This window comes from Bos indicus, chromosome 24, assembly GCF_029378745.1.
Source record: "Bos indicus isolate NIAB-ARS_2022 breed Sahiwal x Tharparkar chromosome 24, NIAB-ARS_B.indTharparkar_mat_pri_1.0, whole genome shotgun sequence".
Taxonomy (NCBI): domain Eukaryota; kingdom Metazoa; phylum Chordata; class Mammalia; order Artiodactyla; family Bovidae; genus Bos; species Bos indicus.
The window spans coordinates 7,593,648-7,617,983 of NC_091783.1; the positions used below are offsets into that span (position 1 = coordinate 7,593,648).

General features: G+C 38.9%; 1 protein-coding gene across 9 annotated transcripts in view; it reads left to right on the forward strand.

Annotated features, from left to right (window-relative positions):
* The window catches only part of RTTN (rotatin), a 123,313-nt gene that overhangs the window by 49,602 nt on the left and 49,375 nt on the right, over nucleotides 1–24,336 (forward strand). For 8 of the 9 annotated variants that reach the window (XR_011563766.1, XM_070778677.1, XM_070778671.1 and 5 more), the window contains 7 exons: nucleotides 246–390; nucleotides 7,034–7,188; nucleotides 8,550–8,769; nucleotides 17,697–17,825; nucleotides 18,292–18,402; nucleotides 20,300–20,458; nucleotides 21,618–21,689. Coding sequence is in view for 8 of the 9 variants with exons in the window: in XM_070778677.1 (XP_070634778.1) it covers nucleotides 246–390; nucleotides 7,034–7,188; nucleotides 8,550–8,769; nucleotides 17,697–17,825; nucleotides 18,292–18,402; nucleotides 20,300–20,458; nucleotides 21,618–21,689 (991 nt within the window). In the remaining variant the exon portion in view is untranslated. The remainder of the gene's footprint in view (nucleotides 1–245; nucleotides 391–7,033; nucleotides 7,189–8,549; nucleotides 8,770–17,696; nucleotides 17,826–18,291; nucleotides 18,403–20,299; nucleotides 20,459–21,617; nucleotides 21,690–24,336) is intronic. The other variant, XM_070778674.1, reaches the window with a different exon arrangement.

The following is a 24,336-nucleotide window of genomic DNA, read 5'->3' on the forward strand; positions in this document are numbered from 1 at the left end:
GAAGCTGTTTATATGGATCTGCCTGTGTGATGGGAACGCTGTGTAAAGGTGAGCTGCAGGCCTCCCCCGACAGCTGGATGGTCCCGTGGTGGACGGCAGGCAGACACGGCAGGGTATTTACACTGTAGAAATCGGCAAGCACAGCAAGTCAGCCTCCGCCTCACTGCTTAGCCACTTGTTAAATACTTAACTGCCACTTATTTTGAAGAACTAGAAACCATGGTTATGGTTTTCTTTTATCGTAGGTTTTTACAAGTTCTTCCTGCTTGCACTGAAGATGAGAAGCTGTTAATAGATATCATACATTTTCTCAGTAAGTTATTGAAGGAACAAAGGAAAAATGTACCCGTAGAACTTCTAAACTGGCTTCTAGAAGTACTTCTTAGACAAGTAAGTGCTGTTAAGGAATTTGAGTTTTAGGTTTGACAGATGATATATTTTATAGAGATTATTAATACTGTGTATGGAAATACGGAAAAGTATAATTTTTGCATAGCTCGTGTTTAGCAAAGTAGTCCTGCTGCTGTAATCGATAGCTTTTAGCAATATGCCTTCCTAACGTGACTGAGTTTAAGTTAAAAGTCTATGGACTAAATGGGACCTTCAGTCTTGGTGTTTAACAAAACCTGATCTCTTTGTGAACTTTCAGCTTGCAACCATATTTTTCAGTGAGGTTCTTAGAGCGGGGAAGTTCAGATAGGCCTGTGAAGAGGCAGGGAGCCAAGCATGGAGGCAGAGGGACAATGCTGGTGAGGTTGGAAAGAATGAGTCACGCTGTTCAGGCTTTAATGTAAGTTTAGTGTAGTATTTACCCTTCCAGCCCCTACTGCTCTCTACTTTTTGTAGATGAATGTGTTTTAAGAAACCTGCCAAGAATCCAGGAAGCTAGCTTGCTTTTTATAGCTGGTCTACGTGTTTTATCTTTACAGATACTGTAGGGATTTACTTAACCTACTAAAGACAAACCTTTGCACAATCATGAAAAAAACACAGTAAAATTAGGAAAAAGGGCCTAAACTGAAACAGAAGATAGTAGACCTTATAAAACAAAAATGTTTCATTATATGTTAATGCATTGCAAAGCTCATTTAAAGACTTGATTCTCTGTAAAAATGCAAGGTGCTCATATAATGTAAGTTAGAAATTCTAATTGAGAATGCTTTTATTATTTTTTTTTTAATTTATTTATTTTAATTAGAGGCTAATTACTTTACAATATTGTATTGGTTTTGCCATACATCCACATGAATCTGCCACAGGTGTCCACGTGTTCCCAATCCTGAATCCCCCTCCCACCTCCCTCCCCATGCCATTCCTCTGGGTCATCCCAGTGCACCAGCCCCAAGCATCCTGTATCCTGCATCAAACCTGGACTGGCAATTCATGTCTTATATGATATTATACATGTTTCAATGCCATTCTCCCAGATCATCTCCCCCCCTCCCACAGAGTCCAAAAGACTGTTCTATACATCTGTGTCTCTTTTGCTATCTCGCATACAGGGTTATCATTAACATCTTTCTAAATTCCATATATATGCGTTAGTGTACTGTATTGGTGTTTTTCTTTCTGGCTTACTTCACTCTGAATAATAGGCTCCAGTTTCATCCACCTCGGTAGAACTGATTCAAATGAATTCTTTTTAATGGCTGAGTAATACTCTATTGTGTATATGTGAGAATGCTTTTAAAAGTAGTTATAAATTTAAAAGATATGTATATGAATGTTTATGCGTGTAAACCTTGTTTAGATGTGTATTGTTTTCTGCTTACTGTGCTTGGTATAACGGAGGACCGTTTGTTCACAGCTGCATCCCACATTTGCCATAGTGCCTTGCACATAGTGAGCTCCCAGTTCAGTTCAGTTCAGTCGCTCAGTCGTGTCCGACTCTTTGCGACCCCATGGACTACAGCATGCCAGGCCTCCCTGTCTATCATCAACTCCTGGAGCTTATTCAAACTCATGTCATTGAGTCAGTGATGCCATCCAGCCATCTCATCCTCTGTCATCCCCTTCTCCTGCCTTCAGTCTTTTCCAGCATCAGGGTCTTTTCAGATCTTTGCATCAGGTGGCCAAAGTATTGGAGTTTCAGCTTTAGCATCAGTCCTTCCAATGAATATTCAGGACTGATTTCTTTTAGAATGAACTGGTTTGTTCTCCTTGCAGTCCAAGGGGCTCTCAAGAGTCTTCTCCAACACCACAGTTCAAAAGCATCAATTCTTTGGCACTCAGTTTTCTTTATGGTCCAACTCTCACATCCATACATGACCACTGGAAAAACCATAGCTTTGACTAGACGGATCTTTGTTGGCAAAGTAATGTCTCTGCTTTTTAATATTCAGAATGGTTGTCTGAAAAGGCCTTACAAATAGCTGTGAAAAGAAGAGAAGTGAAAGGCAAAGGAGAAAAGGAAAGATATACTTATTTGAGTGCAGAGTTCCAAAGAATAGCAAGTAGAGATAAGAAAGCTTTCCTCAGCTATCAATGCAAAGAAATAGAGGAAAACAATAGAATGGGAAAGACTAGAGATCTCTTCAAGAAAATTAGAGATACCAACGGAACATTTCATGCAAAGATGGGCACAATAAAGGACAGAAATGGTCGAACCTAACGGAAGCAGAAGATGAGAAGAAGAAGATGAGAGATAAGAAGAGGTGGCAAGAATACACAGAAGAACTATACAAAGAAGATCTTCATGACCCAGATAATCACAATGATGTGGTCACTCACCTAGAGCCAGACATCCTGGAATGCACAGTGAGCTTTCAGTAAACATTTATTAACTCACTAGTAAACATGTGATATTAAGGAAGCTGTGTAGTTAATTATAAGAAACACACATTACCCTCATTTCAAAAGATGTTACAATATAACATAAATGGAAACTGTGGGCTGTATTACGAATTTAAGTATATTCACAGAATAACGACTCCTAGAACTATAATATCTGGAGACAATTACAAATTGCAGAGACACGTGTATATGTGTTTCTGTTGAGTTTGTTTTAAATAGATAACCCTTATTTTGAATGATACAAAGATATTTACATGATTGGAGCTCTTTTGTTTCCTTTTCTATGAATTGTCCCTTGATGCCCTTGTTAAGTTTTGCCCCACAATTGGGTTTTTGGTCTCTTCTAGCATATGTGTGCTCACACACACACACTCTCCCCCTTTCTCTTTCATTTTTGGTAACAGAAGAGCCCTTTATAAATTAGATTAGCCCTTTATCTGTGATATGGGTTACAAATTTTTTTTTTTTCCATTAGTCTTCTGACCTTACTGTATTTTGGAGTTATTTTCCTATTTTAGCCACCCCTTTTATCTCCTAGCTTTTGTTAGTTGTTTCTACTTTTCATCTTTTATTATACTTAAACTGTGCTCCATGATCATAATTTCTACTTTTAGGCGTAGTCTACAGGCGTGTGTGTGGTATGTATATATATGTATGTGAGAGAGTGAGAGAAAAAAATCTGACCTCTCACCCCTTGACCATTACTACCCCAGGCTGAGCCATCTAGTATAAAGATATGGTAAACTGAGAAAAATACTTATAATATAAATGAGAGACACAGTACGTGAACTGTGAAATTCCAGATGTTCAAGCTGGATTTAGAAAAGGCAGAGGAACCAGAGATCAAATTGCCAACATCCATTGGATCATTGAAAAAGCAAGAGAGTTCCAGAAAAATACCTACTTCTGCTTTATTGAGTATACCAAAGCCTTTGACTTTGTGGACCACAACAAACTCTGAAAAATTCTGAAAGAGATGGGAATACCAGACCCCCTGACCTGCCTCCTGAGAAATCTATATGCAGGTCAGGAAGCAACAGTTAGAACTAGACATGGAACAACAGACTGGTTCCAAATTGGGAAAAGAGTACGTCAAGACTGTATATTGTCACCCTGCTTATTTAACTTCTATGCAGAGTACATTATGAGAAATGCTGGGCTGGATGAAGCACAAGCTGGAATCAAGATTTCTGGGAGAAATATCAATAACCTCAGATATGGAGATGACACCACCCTTATGGCAGAAAGTGAAGAGGAACTCAAAAGCCTCTTGATGAAAGTGAAAGAGGAGAGTGAAAAAGTTGGCTTAAAGCTCAACATTCAGAAAACTAAGATCATGACATCTGGTCCCATCCCTTCATGGCAAATAGATATGGAAATAGTGGAAACAGTGGCAGACTATTTTTTTGGGCTCCAAAATCACTGCCAATGGTGACTGCAGCCATGAAATTAAAAGATGCTTGCTCCTTGGAAGAAAAGTTATGACCAACCTAGATAGCATATTCAAAAGCTGAGACATTACTTTGCTAACAAAGGTCCATCTAGTCAAGGCTATGGTTTTTCCTGTGGTCATGTATGGATGTGAGAATTGGACTCTAAAGAAAGCTGAGTGCCAGAGTTGATGCTTTTGAACTGTGGTGTTGGAGAAGACTCTTGAGTGTCCCTTGGACTGCAAGGAGATCCAACCAGTCCATCCTAAAGGAGATCAGTCCTGAGTGTTCATTGGAAGCACTGATGTTGAAGCTGCAACTCCAATATTTTGGCCACCTGATATGAAGGGTTGACTCATTGGAAAAGACCCAGATGCTGGGAACAGTTGAAGGCAGGAGGAGAAGGGGACGACAGAGGATGAGATGGCTGGATGGCATCACTGACTAGATACAAATTTGAGTAAACTCTGGGAGTTGGCAATGAACAGGGAGGCCTGTCGTGCTGTAGTCCATGGGGTCACAGAGTCAGACATGACTGAGCGACTGAACTGAACTGAATGAGAGACAGCATGCTAACTTCCCTGAATTATAATTTTTGAGTTCTTAATGAGATAATTGTCCTTCCAGAGTACATAGACTTATTGTTCAAAGTTTACTCTTCTATTATTTTCTCAAGGATGATTTTGAACTACTGAATTTGCTTTTATTTTCTCTTAACCTTTACTTGCTAAAAAATTAAGCATTTAGAGGCGATTTTTTCCTGAATATTTTTAATAAAGCAAACAGGAAAACCTAATGTCATAGTTCTTTTAACTTTTTTTTTTTCTAATTTTATTTTATTTTTAAACTTTACATAATTGTATTAGTTTTGCCAAATATCAAAATGAATCCACCACAGGTATACATGTGTTCCCCATCCCGAACCCTCCTCCCTCCTCCCTCCCCATACCATCCCTCTGGGCCGTCCCAGTGCACCAGCCCCAAGCATCCAGCATTGTGCATCGAACCTGGACTGGCAACTCGTTTCCTACATGATATTTTACATGTTTCATTGCCATTCTCCCAAATCTTCCCACCCTCTCCCTCTCCCACAGAGTCCATAAGACTTTTAAGCCTACTTTAATATTTTAGAGATTCAGATCAGATCAGATCAGTTGCTCAGTCGTGTCCGACTCTTTGCGACCCCATGAATCGCAGCACGCCAGGCCTCCCTGTCCATCCCCAACTCCCGGAGTTCACTGAGACTCACGTCCATCGAGTCAGTGATGCCATCCAGCCATCTCATCCTCTGTCGTCCCCTTCTCCTCTTGTCCCCAATCCCTCCCAGCATCAGAGTCTTTTCCAATGAGTCAACTCTTCGCATGAGGTGGCCAAAGTACTGGAGTTTCAGCTTTAGCATCATTCCTTCCAAAGAAATCCCAGGGCTAATCTCCTTCAGAATGAACTGGTTGGATCTCCTTGCAGTCCAAGGGACTCTCAAGAGTCTTCTCCAACACCACAGTTCAAAAGCATCAATTCTTCGGCACTCAGCCTTCTTCACAGTCCAACTCTCACATCCATACATGACCACAGGAAAAACCATAGCCTTGACTAGACGAACCTTTGTTGGCAAAGTAATGTCTCTGCTTTTGAACATGCTATCTAGGTTGGTCATAACTTTTCTTCCAAGGAGTAAGCGTCTTTTAATTTCATGGCTGCAGTCACCATCTGCAGTGATTTTGGAGCCCAGAAAAATAAAGTCTGACACCGTTTCCACTGTTTCCCCATCTATTTCCCATGAAGTGGTGGGACCGGATGCCATGATCTTCGTTTTCTGAATGCTGAGCTTTAAGCCAACTTTTTCACTCTCCACTTTCACTTTCATCAAGAGGCTTTTGAGTTCCTCTTCACTTTCTGCCATAAGGGTGGTGTCATCTGCATATCTGAGGTTATTGAGATTTCTCCCGGCAATCTTGATTCCAGTTTGTGTTTCTTACAGTCCAGCGTTTCTCATGATGTACTCTGCATATAAGTTTAGAGATCAGATATTATTAAAATAATTTCTATAAAGCTTTTCCTCTGAGTTTTTTCATAACTTGATTTTTGATCTATATACTTTTTTATAACTTCATAATATTTTTGCTCATTTTAAGAAAAGAATAACCTTTAAAACAATCTCCTTCTTTTGTTAGAGTTCTTGTACACTGGGAGTTGTGGTGGCTTTGGTTTGTGAAAATAGCAGATATATACCGGGCTTTAGTTTTAGAATCTTTTCTTGAAAAGCTGTACAATAGTTGAATGTTTGTAAATAAGGCTGTAAATAGTATATAACAGTAGAAAAATTAAAATATATTTACCTAAATTGTGCAAGTATAGTCAATTAAAACTTTATATTTCAATAATTATGAATTTTATAGTATGTCATTAGTACTGATATATATTCCATAATTTATTCATAGTTTTTAAAATGAAATTTCTTCAGAGTTGTAAATGATGGTACTGTAATGTTAATGCAGTTTTAGAAAAGGATTTTTGGTATTTGTTTGACTTTGTATGGTATTAAAGCTGCTTTAGAAAGCTTTTTATCTTGTCTTATATATTATCATCCCTAGTGTTATAAATAATAATACTTTTAAACATGAGCAAAGTAACTCAAGGAGAATTTACTCTCTAATATCATGCTACAAGAGTTAAATTATTAAGTGTTATGTTAAATTATTAAGTCTTAGTTTCTCCAGAACATGATTAACAACAAAAAAACCCCAACATTTTAGGGGAACAACATATAGCTTTAGAGAGTAAATACATGTTTTACAAACTTCATTTTTTAGAGTCCAAATCCACTGTTGGACCTGCTGGTTCTGACGGAGTCCCAGACACGAGAGGAAACAGATGATGTCCGCACTGCGGTCAGGCAGCAGCTCCAGAAAGAGCTGATTGCTCTCTTTAGTACCTTGCTGCTCAGTTTTGAGGCTGTTACTGACAGGTACCATTGGGATCGTTGGAGGTTTGGGGACATTTATGTAGAACCTAGTTTTCTTTTGATTTCCAAAGAGTCTTTTCACTTGTTTCAAATTAAGAGGAGGAAAGATTTCAGTAAAAATCAGTTGTTGTGGTCTGTTTTTATATCAGTCCTGATTGTAATTTCACACACACGCGCGCGCACTATTTTGTTGTCTCTTGGCTTAGTTCTTGGGGCTTTCCTGGTGGCTGAGATGGTAAAGAAGCCGTCTGCAATGCAGGAGACCCGGGTTTGATTCTTGGAGATCCAGGAAGATCTGGAGAAGAGAATGGCAACCCACTCTAGTCTTCTTGTCTGGAGAATTCCATGGACAGAGGAGCCTGGCGGGCTATAGTCCACGGGGTTGCAAAGAGTTGGACACACACACACACAAAAGAGTTGGACACAATTAAGGGATTAACACTTTGACTTTTACTTAGGTCTTAGTTCTCTCTTACTTTTCTACACATCTGACTGAACAGTCATACCCATTTCTATGACTTTACAACTTTTTGCACTGATGATTTTCAAATGTATGTCTATAGCTCTGACTTAAAAATTTTACATTCATAATTTTAACCATAATTTTAAATTCATAATTTTAATTTTAAAGTATACAATTGAGTGGGTTTTGATATATATCCAGTGTGCAACTATCACTGGTTAATTCCAGAACATTTTCATTACCCCCAGAGCAGTCTGTCCCCATTCACCCTTACCCAGACCCCTGGTAGCCATTAATTAATCTTCTTTCTCTATGAATTTGTGTATTCTGGACATTTCATATAACTGGAGTCAGACAATACGTGACCTTTTCATTTAGCATCATGTTTCCAAGGTCTGTGCACGTTGTAGCAGATGACAGCAACTAAATGATAGTCCATGGACGGATATGCCATGTTCTGCTTATCTGTTCACCTGCTGGTAGACACTGAGTCCTCCTTTCACTGTGGTGAATTGTGGTGTTATGAACATTCATCTGCAAATTTCCATGTGAATATATGTTTTCAGTTCTTGAGTGTATACCTAGGACTAGAATTGTGGGTTCATGTGGTAATTCTGTGTTAACTTTCAGTTGCATTATCAGTTGTCAATACTGATACCCACTTATGCATTTTTCAGTGTAATTGTTACCTGTATTTTACATTATATATTCTGGATGGTATATTCACTATGTTTTCCTTGGAAAGACTTGTTTTAAGAGGGAGTATTTTATGCCGTTTCGACTAGTTCCTACTTTTCTGATACAGTGAATTGTTAGTAACCCTCTACCACCAGTAAGAAAGCCCATTAAAACCATTACATTTGTTCTGTGGTTGAATTTTTTCCCTTCTTCACATACACAGGAAATGCTTGGAGCTTTTTTACGTTTTCCAAACACAGCTGGCCCTGAAACTACTCCAGTGTCTGAGAGTCACGGACGCTCCTCACTTCTATGGCCTACCGTCCCTTGAGAGGACCTTGCGGGGGATGGCCCACCTCACGGCGTGTCCGGGGTGGAGCGCACACTCTCCTCTGACAAAGCCACTCGACATTTGTGGGAAATACTTGTCAGGTCTCCTCGAAGTAAGTAAAAATAGCCACTGACTGTAAATAGCAATAGTACAACCCTAGATCATGGCTATTCACGGTTTATTGATCACTCAGTGTGTGCCAGGCACAGTATGAAGTGCACTGTGGGTGCTACTGTATTTAATGTAGATTATTACTGTTTATGTTGTTGTTGGTCAGTCGCTCAGTTCTGTCTGACTCTCTGTGACCCCATGAATTGCAGCTTGCCAAGCTTCCCTGACCTTCACTATCTCCTCGAGTATTATTTATGGCTCATCATGATTAAATGTTTTAATGATTTTTATTAGCAAATGTGTAAGTAAGGTTACTTTTATGAATAAACTCATTTTTAAGAAAAGTAAGGCTTACACTTAGTTAAGCCCCTTTATTTGGGTAACTTGTTTATTTGTGTTTATTAATACTTTTGTAAGTCATACTTCAGATGATATTATCTAGGATTTGTTTCCAAAAGTACATCTTACTTTTTAAAAAAAGTTCAAAATTTTAAATACTCCCAGCTGTCCTATAAAATTTAATGTGACTATAATGTAAAATTTGTTACAGTCACTTTAACAAAATATTTTTTGAGTAATTATACATATTGAAAGGGAGCAAAGTGTCAGTGTATTAAGTAGTTATTTCATATTCATGGAGTGGGAAACAGCAACCCATTCCAGTGTTCTAGCCTGAAAAATTCCATGGACAGAGGAGCCTGGTGGGCTACAGTCATGGAGTCACAGAGAGTTGGACATGACTAAGCATACACACACACACACACCCCCCATATTTAAAGGTGTCTATGGTCAGAAATATATGAAAGTTTAGAACAGATATATTAAGTAAATACTTACCGTAATGTTTTTTAAAAAGTCAACTCCTCCAATGCTTTTAATATAATTCAGTCTACAAGTATTCATTGGAAGGACTGATGCTGAAGCTGAAACTCCAATCCTTTGGCCACCTGATGCGAAGAACTGACTCTTTTGAAAAGACCCTGATGCTGGGAAGGGTTGAAGGCAGGAGGAGAAGGGGACGACAGAGGATGAGATGGTTGCATGGCATCACCGACTCGATGGACATGAGTTTGAGTAAACTCTGGGAGGTGGCGATGGACAGGGAGGGCTGGCATGCTGCAATCCATGAGGTTGAAAGGAGTCAGACACGACCGAGTGACTGAACTGAACTGACTTACAAGTATCTAATTTATAGCTTTATTTATAATGCAATGTATAAATACTCCATTTATCAACCTTTTGGAACACATCGCCTCTATGAGGTGATTCTGTCAGTTTCAAATCAGGGATAGGTGAGGACCTGCTGTAGCAGTAACTGAAGAAATATTTTGCTGTTTATATTTAGAAACCATCAGAAGTGCTTTTTGTTTGTAAAAGCTGTGTAAGAGGAGAGACTTCAGATGACGCCTGTGTTTCAAACACCTGAAATTAAAATGAGCTTTCTATGTTATTGAAGAACAAAAAGGTTTAGTTCTAGGTAAGAAGTCAAGGCAAAAAGAAAATAATATCATTCTAAGCTCAGTTGTATTTGCGGTAGTGAAAATCAGCACAGCTAAGGAATAGATTAAAAGTATGATCCTTGTTTTTTGAAAACCTTAATAACAAAGCTTTGGAATAAACAGAGGAATGCGTTTTATCTTCATGTCAATATAGCATCTTGGGAAGAATATCTTTACCTTAAATGACAGGACAGTAATACATATTTAATCTTATTTGGGTTCTTCTGCTTGCTTAACTAGCTAAACAGGTCTCTTTATTTTACTACTGACTAAATTGATTGGGGGCAGGAGGAGAAGGGGACGACAGAGGATGAGATGGCTGGATGGCATCACTGACTCGATGGACGTGAGTCTGGGTGAACTCTGGGAGTTGGTGATGGACAGGGAGGCCTGGCGTGCTGCAATTTATGGGGTCACAAAGAGTCGGACACAACTGAGTGACTGAACTGAACTGAACTGAAATTGATACTTTAGAAACTAAAATAATGTTTATGTGAATGGACATCGAAACAAAGTCATTGTTGATCCAAATGATTTGCTTAATTAAAGCTGATTCCTTTTCAGATGGGAAATACAATTCATTGTTAGATATTTTGTTTCTGCATAGTGAAATTTTAATGCGAGTATTTGCCTCTTGTGGTTGGGAAATGAGGCTTTTAGACTAAGCATGGTTCATTATGATACGTGAATAAATATGATAAATCCTTAAAAATTATATATGAAATGCAATTCTGGGTATCTGACAATAAGTCAAGTTGAAAGGAGATAACCATCAAAGTTCTTAACTTGTCCATCATAAGCCAAAACTAAAATCACGATAATATAGCTGTCTCCAGTGAATCATTCAGATTTCTTACTTCTAAAAATAGCCCCTTAAAATATTAAGCCTTTAATTATGGAAAATCTTAAACATACACATATGCAGAAAGAATAGTCATGTAGCAGTTACCTATAGCTTATTATCCCCTGTAAGATGGTAGGTGTTGCGAGAGGGCATCAGATGGCAGACACACTGAAACCATAATCACAGAAAACTAGCCAATCTGATCACATGGACCACAGCCTTGTCTAACTCAATGAAACGAAGCCTTGCCATGTGGGGCCACCCAAGACAGATGGGTCATGGTGGAAAGGTCTGACAGAATGTAGTCTGCTGGACAAGGGAATGGCAAACCACTTCATTATTCTTGCCATGAGAACCCCATGAACCGTATGAAAAGGCAAAACGATAGGACACTGAAAGATGAACTCCCCAGGTCAGTAGGTGCCCAATATGCTACTGGAGATCAGTGGAGAAATAACTCCAGAAAGAATGACGAGATGGAGCCAGAACAAAAATAATAACCAGCTGTGGATGTGACTGGTGATAGAAGCAAGGTCCAATGCTGTAAAGAGCAGTATTGCATAGGAACCTGGAATGTCAGGTCCATGAATCAAGGAAAGTTGGAAGTGCTCAGACAAGAGATGGCAAGAGTGAATGTCGACATTCTAGGAATCAGCGAACTGAAATGGACTGGAATGGGTGAATTTAACTCAGATGACCATTATATCTACTACTGCGGGCAGGAATCCCTCAGAAGAAATGGAGTAGCCATCATGGTCAACAGAAGAGTCCGAAATGCAGTACTTGGATGCAATCTCAAAAATGACAGAATGATCTCGGTTCGTTTCCAAGGCAAACCATTCAATATCACAGTAAGCCAAGTCTATGCCCCAACCAGTAATGCTGAAGAAGCTGAAGTTGAATGGTTGTGTGAAGACCTACAAGACCTTTTAGAACTAACACCCAAAAAGATGTCCTTTTCATTATAGGGGACTGGAATGCAGAAGTAGGAAGTCAAGAAACACCTGCAATAACAGGCAAATTTGGCCTTGGAATACGGAATGAAGCAGGGCACAGGCTGATAGAGTTTTGCCAAGAGAATGCCCTGGTCATAGCAAACACCCTCTTCCAACAATACAAGAGAAGACTCTACACATGGACATCACCAGATGTCAACACCGAAATCAGATTTATTATATTCTTTGCAGCCAAAGATGGAGAAGCTCTATACAGTCAACAAAAACAAGACCAAGAGCTGACTGTGGCTCAGATCATGAACTCCTTACTGCCAAATTCTGACTTAAATTGAAAAAAGTAGGGAAAACCACTAGACCATTCAAGTATGACCTAAATCAAATTCCTTATGATTACACAGTGAAAGTGAGAAATAGATTTAAGGGCCTAGATCTGATGGACAGAGTGCCTGATGAACTATGGACAGAGGAGGTTCGTGACATTGTACAGGAGATGGGGATCAAGACCATCCCCAAGAAAAAGAAATGCAAAGCAGCAAAATGGCTGTCTGAGGAGGCCTTATAAATAGCTGTGAAAAGAAGAGAAGTGAAAAGGAAAGATATTCCCATTTGAATGCAGATTTCCAAAGAATAGCAAGGGGAGATAAGAAAGCCTTCCTCAGCGATCAATGCAAAGAAATAGAGGAAAACGCCCGGATGGGAAAGACTAGAGATCTCTTCAAGAAAATCAGAGATACCAAAGGAACATTTCATGCCAAGTTGGGCTTGATAAAGGACAAGAATGGTATGGACCTAACAGAAGCAGAAGATATTAAGAAGAGGTGGCAAGAATACACAGAAGAACTGTACACAAAAGAGCTTCGTGACCCAGATAATCATGATGGTGTGATCACTCCCCTAGAGCCAGACATCCTGGCATGTGAAGTCAAGTGGGCCTTAGAAAGCATCACTATGAACAAAATTAGTGGAGGTGATGGAATTCCAGTTGAGCTATTTCAAATCCTGAAAGATGATGCTGTGAAAGTTGCAATCAATATGCCAGCAAATTTGGAAAACTCAGCAGTGGCCACAGGACTGGAAAAGGTCCGTTTTCATTCCAATCCCAAAGAAAGGCAATGCCAAAGAATGCTCAAACTATTGCACAATTGCACTCATCTCACATGCTAGTAAAGTAATGCTCAAAATTCTCCAAGCCAGGCTTCAGCAATACGTGAACCATGAACTTCCAGATGTTGAAGCTGGTTTTGGAAAAGGCAGAGGATCCAGAGATCAAATTGTCAACATCTGGATCTTCAAAAAAGCAAGAGTTCCAGAAAAACATCTGTTTCTGCTTTATTAACTATCAAAGGCTTTGACTGTGTGGATCACAATAAACTGTGGAGAATTCTGAAAGAGATGGGAATACCAGAGCACCTGACCTACCTCTTGAGAAACCTATAGGCAGGTCAGGAAGCAACAGTTTTAACTGGACATGGAACAACAGACTGGTTCCAAATAGGAAAAGGAGTACGTCCAGGCTGTATATTGTCACCCTGCTTATTTACCTTATATGCAGAGTACATCACGAGAAATGCTGGGCTGGAAGAAGTGCAAGCTGGAATCAAGATTGCTGGGAGAAATATCAATAACCTCAGATATGCAGATGACACCACCCTTATGGCAGAAAGTGAGGAGGAACTAAAAAGCCTCTTGATGAAAGTGAAAATGGAGAGTGAAAAAGTTGGCTTAAAGCTCAACATTCAGAAAACTAAGATCATGACATCTGGTCCCATCACTTCATGGGAAATAGATGGGGACACAGAGGAAACAGTGTCAGACTTTATTTTTTTGGGCTCCAAAATCACTGCAGATGGTGATTGCCTTTCTTTGGGATTGGAATGAAAACTGAAATTAAAAGACGCTTACTCCTGGGAAGGAAAGTTATGACCAACCTAGATAGCATATTAAAAAACAGAGATATTACTTTGCCAATAAAAGTCCGTCTAGTCAAGGCTATGGTTTTTCCAGTGGTCATGTATGGATGTAAGAGTTGGACTGTGAAGAAAGCTGAGTGCAGAATTGATGCTTTTGAACTGTGGTGTTGGAGAAGACTCTTGAGAGTCCCTTGGACTGCAAGGAGGTCCAACCAGTCCATCCTAAAGGAGATCAGTCCTGGGTGTTCATTGGAAGGACTGATGCTAAAGCTGACACTCCAATACTTTGGCCACCTCAAGCGAAGAGTGGACTTACTGGAAAAGATCCTGATGCTGGGAGGGATTGGGGGCAGGAGGAGAAGGGGCCGACAGAGGATGAGATCGCTGGATGGTATCATTGACTTGATGGATGTGAGTTTGAGTGAACTCCAGGAGTTGGTGATGGACAGGGAGGCCTGGTATGCTGCAGTTCATAGGGTTGCAAAGAGTAGGAAATGACTGAGAGACTGAACTGAACTGAACTGCTTATCCCCTGGCCAGACCTATGTCATTTTTAGACACACTATATAATTATTTGGTTTATGGAAATTCTAATTTAAGTCAGAATCCCCAAGTTATCTTACAAATAAATTGCTTTTGTTAAATAAGCTGTACCTAACATGATTTATATTTATACTTTTTTTTTTTTTAAACTAATCTTCGTTGTTGCATGAGCTAAAAAAAATCCAAACTAAAAAGTAGTCTCTATTATAAGACTAAACGGTTTACCTGCTGAGTAAAAGCATTGAGTTCTTGGGTGGATGAATTGAAAATCTTTCTGTTGTATTTGATAACAATTGGTTTTGACTGCTTTGACTTACAAGTGTTTCCTTTGTAATATATTGGCACCTAAAAATACTTAGCATTCTTTTTTTGTGTGTGTGTACGGTAATGTGAGTTTCCACGTTACTCTTTCCATACATCTCACCCTCTCCTCTTCTCTCCCCATGTACATAAGTCTGTCTCTGTTTGTTTCTCCATTGCTGCCGTATAAATAAATTCTTCAGTATAATTTTCCTAGATTCCGTGTATAGAATACAATACTTATCTTTCTCTTTCTGACTTACTTCACTAAGTATAATAGACTCTGGGTTCATGCCCCTCATTAGAACTGACTCAAATGCATTAATTTTTTATAGCTGAATAATATTCCATTGTGTATATGTACCACAACTTCAATCCATTCCTCTGTTGATGGACATCTAGGTTGCTTCCATGTTCTAGCTATTGTAAATAGTGCTGCAATGAAATGGGATACATGTGTCTTTTTCAATTTTGGTGTCCTCAGGGTATCTTCCTAGGAGTAGGATTGCTTGGTCATATGGTGATTTTATTCCTAGTTTTTTAAGGAATCTCCATACTTCCTTCCATAGTGGCTGTATCAGTTTACATTCCCACCAGTAGTGTAAGTGTTCCCTTTTCTCCACTCCCTCTCCAGCATTTATTGTTTGCAGACTTTTTGATGATGGCCATTCTGACTGGAGTGATGTGTTATCTCATTGTAGTTTTGACTTGTATTTCTTTAATAGTGAGTGATGTTGAGCATCTTTTCGTGTGTTTGTTAGCCATCTGTATGTCTTCTATGGAGAAACGTCTGTTTAGGTCTTTTTCTCACTTTTTGATTGTGGTGTTTGTTTTTCTGGTATTGAGTTGTATGAGCTGCTTGTGTATTTTGGAAATTGATCCTTTCTCCAGTTGTTTCATTTGCTATTATTTTCTCCCATTCTGGGGGTTGTCTTTTCACCTTGCTTATAGTTTCCTTTGCTGTGCAAAAGCTTTTAAGTTTAATCAGGTCCCACTTGTTTACTTTTGTTTTAATTTCCATTACTCTAGGAGGTGAGTCATAGAGGATCTTGCTTTGATTTATGTCATCGAGTGTTCTGCCCATGTTTTTCTCTAAGAGTTTTATAGTTTCTGGTCTTAGGTTTTGGTCTTTAATCCAGTTTGAGTTTATCTTTGTGTATGGTGTTAGGAAGTGTTCTAATTTCATTCTTTTACATGTGGCTGTCCAGTTTTCCCAGCACCATTTATTGAACAGGATGTCTTTGCCCCATTGTATATTCTTGCCTCCTTTGTTAAAAATAAGGTACCATAGGTGCATGGGTTTATCTCTGGGCTTTCTCTCTTGTTCCATTGGTTTATATTTCTGTTTTGTGCCAGTACTGTAGTCTTGATGACTGTAGCTTTGTAATGTAATCTGAAGTCAGGAGGGTTGATTCCTCCAGATTCATTCTTTCTCAAGACTGCTTTGGCTATTGGGGGTCTCTTGTGTTTCCATATGAATTGTGAAATTTTTTCATTCTAGCATTCTTTTTTAAATTAAAATTTTGTGAATTGTGATCTTCTGTCACTTTGAATTTTTTTTTTTTGTTATTGTTTTTTGCTTGAATTGAAAGCTGTGAGGATTTTTATTCAGTGTCAGCAAATACTTATTGAACCCCTATGTGGGGGACATTATAGGATTTACACAGACATGTTTCAGAAGAGTCTATAACATATTTTAAAGGATTTTCTAAATCTGATGGAAGGACTTTTTCCTCAAACGGCTGTCTCCTAACTCCCTGTGTTCATTCTGGTTCAGCTTCTCAGACAAAGGTTTGTTGTTGTTCAGTCATTAAGTCATGTTCAACTTTTTGTGACTCCATGGACTGCAGCCCGCCAGGCTCCTCTGTCTTCCACTATCTCCTGGAGTTTGTTCAGATTCATGTCCATTGAGTTGGTGATGCCATCCAACAATCTCATCCTCTGTCGTCCCCTTCTCCTTTTGCTTCAGTCTCTCCCAGCATCAGGATCTTTTCCAATGAGTCAGCTCTTCGACTCAGGTGTCTAACGTGTTGGAGCTTCAATATCAGTCCTTCCAATGAATATTCAGGATTGATTTCCTTTAGGCTTGACTGGGGTGATCTTGCAATCCAAGGGACTCTCAAGAGTCTTCTCCAACACCATAGTTCAAAAGCATCAGTTCTTCGGCACTCAGTCTTCTTTATGATCTAATTCTCACATCAGTACATAATTATTAGAAAAACCACAGCTTTGACTATACGGACCTTTGCCCAGAAAAGGGCAGATAGCTTCAAATAAGAAACATTTCTTCTGTTGTTATTGATGGGAATGTGTTAAATCTCTTGGATATGTGGGAGATAAAAAGCTGACAGCCAATGATTTAAATAATTAATACATATTTAGATATGGAATAGAAATCTAAGATGGCTTATCAATGGAGAAACTGTTTACATTTGAACCATAATTCTAGAAACCTAGCCTAACTCTGGTGGTTAGTAAGAGTTAGTAAGAGTATAGCTAGCAAATGTCTTAAGTATACTTTTCAACAAGGTATTTATAAACTGGACCCTTACTTCAAAAGGATATTATAATACTTGAAATATGTTATGAGCATAGTTTAAATCACAGAATCTCCTAAGAGTATACTACACGTGCTTTGTACAAATTCCGAAGGAAAAAAGCTTTATATGAAGAATGTTTACTTGTGATGCAATACCTGTAACGAAATTTTACCTTCTGAACCATTTTTAAATATATAAACTGAGAATATGATAATATATGAATACTTTACGTGGTTAGGGTTCATCTCAGATGAGTCAGCAGAAAGGTATATATTTAGCCTATATTTAGCCTCTAAGAGTAAAGCTGCCCCTGAATTGTGTGCATTTGCTTTTCAGGTCATCACATCCTTCTACGTGGAGCGAGGAGGAAATGCGATGTCCTTCATGGGAAAAGGTGTCACAAAGAGCACCGTTCTCTGCCTGCTCCACTTGTCGCATGAGATGATGGCCCAGGCCCAGAGCTCGGTGAGCGCACTCTCAGCCGCCTGTCTTCCCACGGTTGCCAGGAAAGGAGTGTGCTGTGCTTGATGGGTTTCAGGCCTGTCTGATTACTCGAGAAAAATGTCTTTTGATGTCTCCTTTTTAGGAGACAAAAATGATTTTTAAATGAGCAGTTTCTTAGAAGCTGTATATTATACAAATCTGAATTTTACTTTTTTATTTTGCTTGAAATCTGCATGCACTGGAGAACTGCATTTTTGTCTAAATTACGTGGAAAATAGCAGTTCTGAAGAGAAAAGGGACATGTGTAACTTCTTAAGGAGGAGCTGAGATTTTTGTTTGTCGTATGTTGGCTAAATAATGAATTAAAGCCAAGTCTTACATATAAGATTTTTACTTTGTTTTGCTTTTTAAAATTCAGATATTTTAAATTCTGTTTTTTTCCTTAGAAACTTACCTAGTGTGTTTCTGTTCCCTTTTTCCATTCTAGGGGTGGATGTCACTTTGGTTCTTGCCTTTGGGGAGTCAGAGTGAAGACCATGCTCCCACTCAGCAGGGATTGGCTTGGCTGATTCCGTTGTGGGTTGACCGAGACCCAGAGGTCAGTGTGAAGGAGAATCGAGTCTATTATGTGTGGATTAGAGAACAGATAAAGCAAAACACACATGTATATACATGTTCATATTTTCCAAAATGAGATTATTTTAGTGACTAAACCTTAAGCTGTATTTACCCCCTATCTCAAGCAGGTTGGGCTGCATAATAAAACACCATAGACTGGTTAGCTTGAACAAAGATACTTATTTTCTCACACGTCTGGAGGCGGGAAGTTGGAGATGAGGTTGTCCACCCATGTAGTCAGGTCTGGCAAGGGCTCTTTCTGGCTTTCACGTGGCTCCCTTTTCACTTCATGCCCATAGCACTTTTTCTCTCTTCCTCTTCTTATAAGGCCACCAGTACTGTCAGATTAGGACCCGATCCTCATGGCCTCATTTAACCTTAATCACCCCCTGAAAAGCTCTATCCTCAGATACACTGGGTGTTAGGGCTTCCCCATACAAAATTTGGGGGTACATAATTCAGTTCATGGCACCCCCATATTCAGCCAAATTCAGAGTGCAGATTAAAAATAGAGGAAGTATTATAAAATCTATCAATCAGATTTATAAAGAACAGTGAAAAAATTACTGGAGAAGTCCAGCCATTTTTGAACAGTTTAGAGGAATAGTGGCCAAGTGACATTTGAGTATCATTTAATAGAATTATAACACTACACTGCAGTGTTTTATATTAATGAGTTTTCCTGTTTTGCCATTTGTCTACTGATCTTAGTTTTTTAAACCACTTTATTGAGGTATGGTTGCCATGCAAAATTCTATACATAATTAATGTGTGCAATTTCATGAATTTAGAGATAAATATATGCCTGTGAAATATACCTATCCAGAATCAATGCCATAAACCAGTCCTTCACCTCCAAAAGTTTCATTTTGTCTTCTTTACTGTTTGTTTTTGTGATTAGAACACTTACCGTAAGATCTACCCTCTTAGCAAATTTTTGAGTATATATTGATAATGTCCTGTGCTTAGTTGCCCAGTCGTGCCCAACTGTTTGTGACCCCATGGACTGTATGTAGTGCGCTGGCTCCTCTGTCCATGTGGATTCTGCAGACAAGAATACTAGAGTGGATTGCCATGCCCTCTTCCAGGGAATCTTTCCAACCCAGGGATCAAACCCAGGTCTCCCACATTGCAGGGAGATTCTTTACCATCTCAGCCATCAGGGAAGCCCATATATATTAAAAATATGTAATGTTAGCATCTAGAGGTACATTCTTTAGCCACTTTGAACTTGGACTTGTGGCTTCACCATGTTATGACTGCATTACTTTTTGTTACCTTGTGGTTATCACAGGGAAGCTCTATTTTGTAATCAGAATTTGGAGGTTCACCAAAATACATAGCTTGAGAAGCAGGAGTACTGTGGCAAACATATTATATCCATCTTACTTGAAACGTTTTTCTTTTAAAATAATTTTGGGGAAAATACTAAGTGCCTTATAAAAAGATAATTCAGTTATTTATTTTTGAAAAGGAATTTCAAAGAAGTTTAAACTGTTTGAAAGAAACTGAAAAATTAAGGAAGGTGGAACAAAATAATAGTATCCTCTTAAAAATGAGAAATAAACAAGAATCATGTTCATAAAAGATATGTAAGCACTGTATGCTTTCCCTCGAAAAAGGCTTTTGAACTGTGCTTTTTTAATCTTATTTATACCTGGTTTTGACTTTTTGTGATATTTGCTTTTATTATTTATACCTAAGTATAGAGTTTTTATTCCTTCATAGATTTATACTACAGTATTCTTTGTGTCTTATAATTTAGGATTGCCAAGACAATGTCATAAGAATTTGGTATTTTATGTACCAGAAAGATTAAGAACCCATGTTATGGAATCAGGTTTTTTTATTTCACAATGTTTTCTCTACTTTGACAGGTGAGGTTCACTTCATTGGGATTAGGATCAGCACTAACCACCCTTGAAACTGGCTGTGTGGCCTTGGCAAACAGTTGTCAAAACATTTCTGGTGGGCTCTGGGGAACGGTGGTTAACATTCTTCTGGACCAGTCGGAATGCAGCATGGTGCGCCGGGAGGTAGGCCTGTCTGTGTAGTTCTTCCTTCCTGTTTCCCTTGAAAATCTGTTGTGAATATTCTTATAAACCATACTCCCTGTTCACCACAGTGGACTGACTGCTGACCCTTGTCTCTTCTGCCTGTGAAAAATCCAAATTAAATGGTTGCAGAGAACAGAATGGTATTGATTCACAGTAAAACCTGGAGTCCTTTGCTCTGAAAGATCGAAGCAGAATTGAGTCTGTGTTAATATGGACTCTTCTACTTTATTATACGTGGAAAAGTAGTTCACAGGGAAAAAATTATATTATCTCAGTGTTCAAGTTTATAAAGCTTTACTTAAGATAAGGCGCTGTCAAAATACTCATAACATGTAAAGAGGAAAAGTCAGTGCTATTTGAATTCTCTCTAGACAGTTTGTGACTTTCTTTACTGCTGCTTTATCAGAGATGGCTGACGCAGACCACTTTAGAAACAGTAATCCAGTAGTGCTTAGAGACCTGTAGAGAAGACGTCTGCTCCCAGGCTCACCGTTAGCCAGTTTCCAGCCCCAAAATCCAAGGCTGTAGTTGTTAACTTGCTTCTTGATAGTAATGCTCAAACGGATAGCTTCTTCTTGAAGCTGTTAAGATTATCTATTGGCCTCCAGTGAAGAGGGTTGAAAATTTCCCTCCCTCTGATCCCTTGTTACTCTGGTTGTTCTCCTGTTATAATGTAATCTTTCACTGACTAGGTAATCGGTGTTCATATTAGTGTGATTATTTAACTTGTCTGTGTTCAGGACCTAGGTCAAATTGAATTTTTGTAGTTTGTGTTTCTAATTTGCCATTTCTTATTGAGAGGAACTTAGGTAGAAAGAGAGGAGGAGAGAGATGTGTGTGTGTGATCTGTAAGAGAGTAATATAAATAGGAAATATATTTCTTAAATGCTGCCAGGATAGTTTCTGTTTTACATATCATTTTTTGGTAAGACAACATTCTGAAATAGGAAAAAATATCTTTCCTGATGAAGTAGTTTCTCCTCCTATTACGGCAGTTGGGGAGTTCTCACGATGACCTCTTAGCATGTTCAGCTGACCAGGGATATGCTTTTTTTTGTTATTAAATTACAGTATATTGGTTATTTCAGACATGACAACAAGATGGCAGTATTGACATTTTTTTTCCCTTCAATTTCAGGCTGCATTTATTTTTCAGAATCTCCTTGTAATTCCAATGCCTTCAGTAATTATAAAGGATTATACTTGGCAGGTAGGTGTCTTTAAACAGTTATCAGCCTTGTAGATCTTTGAGATTAATTGATGATAGAGTTTCAGCATATATATTTTTATATTGGTATATATTTCCTTGGTGATGAAACTTTATACAAGCTAACAGGATCCCTTAAAAGAGAATGTAGAGATCTTTTTATGCTTCGTCATATTTACCAGTCTCTATGGTGTTAAAAATAATTTTAAGCAGAAATAATAATCATTAGCATGGTGTTTACTATGTTCTAGGCACTGTTCTAGAAGCATTACAGATATTGACCTGTATAATGGTTTGAGTTGTGAACCATTATTCTCATTTTGTAGAATAAGAAAATTTAGCACAGAGAGTTTAAGTAGTGTGCCCTACACCACACCCTTTTGCTTTCAGTCCAGCCAGTTTCTCTTTCCCACTGACTATATTGTTTCTCTAATAATAAGCAAATTTGTTTGTAGTTAAATATACATTGATCTTAACATCTACTTTTCTGGGTTAGTACACAGTGTCATAACTTAACCTTTCTTTGGTTTCTGTTGGATTACTTTTCTGTTTCATATTCTAAATGTCAAGTCAGTAAATAGTTTTAGCCGACTTTTTTATAGCCTGCTGCTTTTTAGATGTTTTGGAAGATAGAAAAGTGCTCTCTGTGGGGAGACAGGACATGCTCTTCTGCCCTGTTCCTTATCCACATGTCCTCATCCCGTGTATGTGTGTATGCCTCACATCGTGGCATCTCACATCCCAGGATCTTAGATCTAAGATTCCTTTTTCAGTTTTCATTAGAATACATCTTCAGGGGAGTCACTGAATCTAGTTGAGCTGTATTGAGGGCAGCTTTATGGGCACTCAGGTGGTTGTTAAGGCCTGAATCTCCTTTAACTCTTGGAAAATTCATTTTTCCAGACTTTACAAACCTCTTAACGCTGCCAATTATTGAATATCCCAGGCAGGTTTTGCCCTGACTCCTCTTGTTTTTTTAACAGGCCTTCTGATAATGATTGTTATTCACAGTCTGTGTTGTAGTAAACCCTAGGAGAAAAACTAAAAAAGAATATACAGGATTAATATTTATATTAACAGCATAGTGATTTTAATGCCTATTATCCAGTAACCAGATTTAAAAATGTGTTGTTTTTGGCTTAAATGCATATAATCTCTACTCTCATTGTTAACCTAGTGACACTTTTATACTATAATCTTGTTGATGTTCTGCCGGTGAATTTTTAAAAAAATAATTGAAATAAATATAATGCAAAGGCAAGCATAATAAGTTTTCTTGGTTTTGTTAAATAGAACAGAAGCGTGTTCTGTATTATAATATAGAACCATGTGTTGAAGTTCACATTTTTTTTTTTTTTCTAATTAGTTAAATAGTCTGCAGTTCCTTTTTGATGCTGGTGATGTGCTTAGTGCAGCTTTTTGCTTTTGTTATTCTCCAGTTCTTCATCACAGAATTAGTTTTCTATTAAAAAGTTGAAAACAGTGGTTTAAGTATGATTTCCTACTATTGCATTCCAGTCCCCTATAATGAAAAGGACATCTTTTTTGGGTGTTAGTTCTAAAAGGTCTTGTAGGTCTTCATAGAACCGTTTAACTTCAGCTTCTTCAGCGTTACTGGTTGGGGCATAGACTTGGATTACTGTGATATTGAATGGTTTGCCTTGGAAACGAACAGAGATCATTCTGTCGTTTTTGAGATTGCATCCAAGTACTGCATTTCGGACTCTTTTGTTGACCATGATGGCTACTCCATTTCTTCTGAGGGATTCCTGCCCGTATTAGTAGATATAATGGTCATCTGAGTTAAATTCACCCATTCCAGTCCATTTCAGTTCGCTGATTGCTAGAATGTCGACGTTCATTCTTGCCATCTCTTGTTTGACCACTTCCAATTTGCCTTGATTCATGGACCTGACATTCCAGGTTCCTATGCAATATTGCTCTTTACAGCATCGGACCTTGCTTCTATCACCAGTCACATCCACAGCTGGGTATTCTTTTTGCTTTGGCTCCATCCCTTCATTCTTTCTGGAGTTATTTCTCCACTGATCTCCAGTAGCATACTGGGCACCTATTGACCTGGGGAGTTCCTCTTTCAGTATCCTATCATTTTGCCTTTTCATACTGTTCATGGGGTTCTCAAGGCAAGAATACTGAAGTGGTTTGCCATTCCCGTCTCCAGTGGACCACATTCTGTCAAATCTCTCCACCATGACCCGCCCGTCTTGGGTTGCCCCACGGGCATGGCTTAGTTTAATTGAGTTAGACAAGGCTGTGGTCCTAGTGTGATTAGATTGACTAGTTTTCTGTAAGTATGGTTTCAGTGTGTTTGCCCTCTGATGCCCTCTTGCAACACCTACCATCTTACTTGGGTTTCTCTTACCTTTGGTGTGGGGTATCTCTTCACAGCTGCTTCAGCAAAGCACAGCCATTGCTCCTTACCTTGAATGAAGGGTATCTCCCCACCGCCGCCCTTCCTGACCTTCAACGTGGGATAGCTCCTCTAGGCCCTCCTGCGCCTGTGCAGCCACGGCTCCTTGGATGTGGGGTTGGTCCTCCCAGCCACCGACCCTGGCCTCGGTTGTGGGGTTGCTCCTCCCCGCTGCTGCCCTTAGCCTCCGGCTTAGGGGTGTGGAGTAGCTCCTCCCGC